General features: G+C 48.3%; 1 protein-coding gene across 1 annotated transcript in view; it reads right to left on the bottom strand.

The window, feature by feature from the left end:
* Positions 1-6: 6 nt before the first annotated feature.
* LOC107097406 (extracellular sulfatase Sulf-2-like) overlaps positions 7-1,419 on the bottom strand; it is a 48,520-nt gene continuing 47,107 nt past the window's right edge. Inside the window, exon 18 of the mRNA XM_015394541.1 lies at positions 7-673. Coding sequence (XP_015250027.1) covers positions 643-673 — 31 coding nt within the window. The 3' untranslated portion in view covers positions 7-642. The remainder of the gene's footprint in view (positions 674-1,419) is intronic.

The raw sequence follows: 1,419 nt of genomic DNA, 5'->3' as shown, positions 1-1,419 counted from the left end.
GGAGCTGTAGGGTGTGGTTGTTTGTTCTTGGATTATTAGGAATATTTTCAGAATTAGAGGCAGAACTTCCTGTGTGAATCCATGGAAACAGATTTCCTCCCCACCATGGCCGCTTCCATCGGCTCCAGGAGGAGGACGATGATTGGATGGTAACAATAATCAAAGCAAAGAAGAAATGACATCATCATTAAGTCCGGTTCCTGATTGGGGACTTCCTGTTGTCACTGTCATCCTCTTTGGGTCGGGGAACAGACGTTGGTCGATGACATTGTTAGTATTGGTCACCATGGCAACCAGCAGTAACATCAAAGGAGGAAGTGAGATGACCGCGTTGGTGGCGAGGTCAGAGACCAGCTGGTCCTTCAACGTCTTTACAGACAGTTAGACTACAAACAAACACAGTCATGAAGGAGGGCAGGGGGAGCAGCAGGAGGAGGAGGAGCAGGAGGAGGAGCAGGAGAAGGTGGAGCAGGAGGAGGAACAGGTGCATCAAGCGTTCGCTCCTGGCGCCTCTCCCAGTGATGTCACATGAATTGCAGGAGCTGATTGGCTGATTGCTGGGGTAGGGGCGATGACCACACCTCCCTCCTTCAGAATGCTGCTGTGGGCGGAGCCTGGTCCAGTGTCAGCCAATCAGGAAGCTTATCCCTTCCAGCCGTCCCAGATCGGCCCTCTGGTCACAAACAGAGAGAGAATGTTCAGCGTCAAACATGGCGGCACATCTGTTTGTGTAAAAGATGAGCGAGGCCCATGCAGGCGGAGACATATGGCAATAAACTGAAACCCAAATACGGTCGTTAAAGCAACGGTTGGATGAAACAGAGAAATGTATGGTTAGGAGGTCAAAGGTCATCAGGGAGGACTGAAGGAACAGAGTGCTGGTGTTTCTAAGCTGTTTTCTGCTGAACGCAGCTCTGGTTTCATCAGAAGTTCCCAAAAGCTCCATCTGACGTAGTTCCTGTTCCTCCGTGAGCAGAGTTAAAACTATGACGGAGGGACCACCCCATTTAAAGCAGAGATTAAACAGTTAACCAAACTAACTTATTTCATGAAGCCACTCTGACTATTATCAGTAATTATATTACATGAAAAATATATAAACATAAAACAACCTGGTGTTTAGCATTTGTCAGCAGGGCGCCGCCATGTTGCAGCACTCCAAGCGGTGATGGATGCTTCAGCTAATAGTGAATATATAGATAAAACTCTAACCTATAGGAAGGAGAGCTGAGGATCTGATTATTCCTGCTACCCAACAGAACACCTGCTGGGGAGAATATGTAAAGCAGCAGACATTAGAGTCCAGTGAGCTAACGATCCATCAGACAGCCAGCTGCAGCCTGAAGCTCGTTGCACTTTAATTTCACCGCCTGTAAGCTGAGCTGTACTGACCCACCAACACTCTACTGACCCACCAAC

Source organism: Cyprinodon variegatus, unplaced genomic scaffold (genome assembly GCF_000732505.1).
Source record: "Cyprinodon variegatus isolate N-32 unplaced genomic scaffold, C_variegatus-1.0 Scaffold692, whole genome shotgun sequence".
In the NCBI taxonomy this organism is placed as follows: domain Eukaryota; kingdom Metazoa; phylum Chordata; class Actinopteri; order Cyprinodontiformes; family Cyprinodontidae; genus Cyprinodon; species Cyprinodon variegatus.
This window is presented reverse-complemented; position numbering and strand designations above follow the sequence as displayed.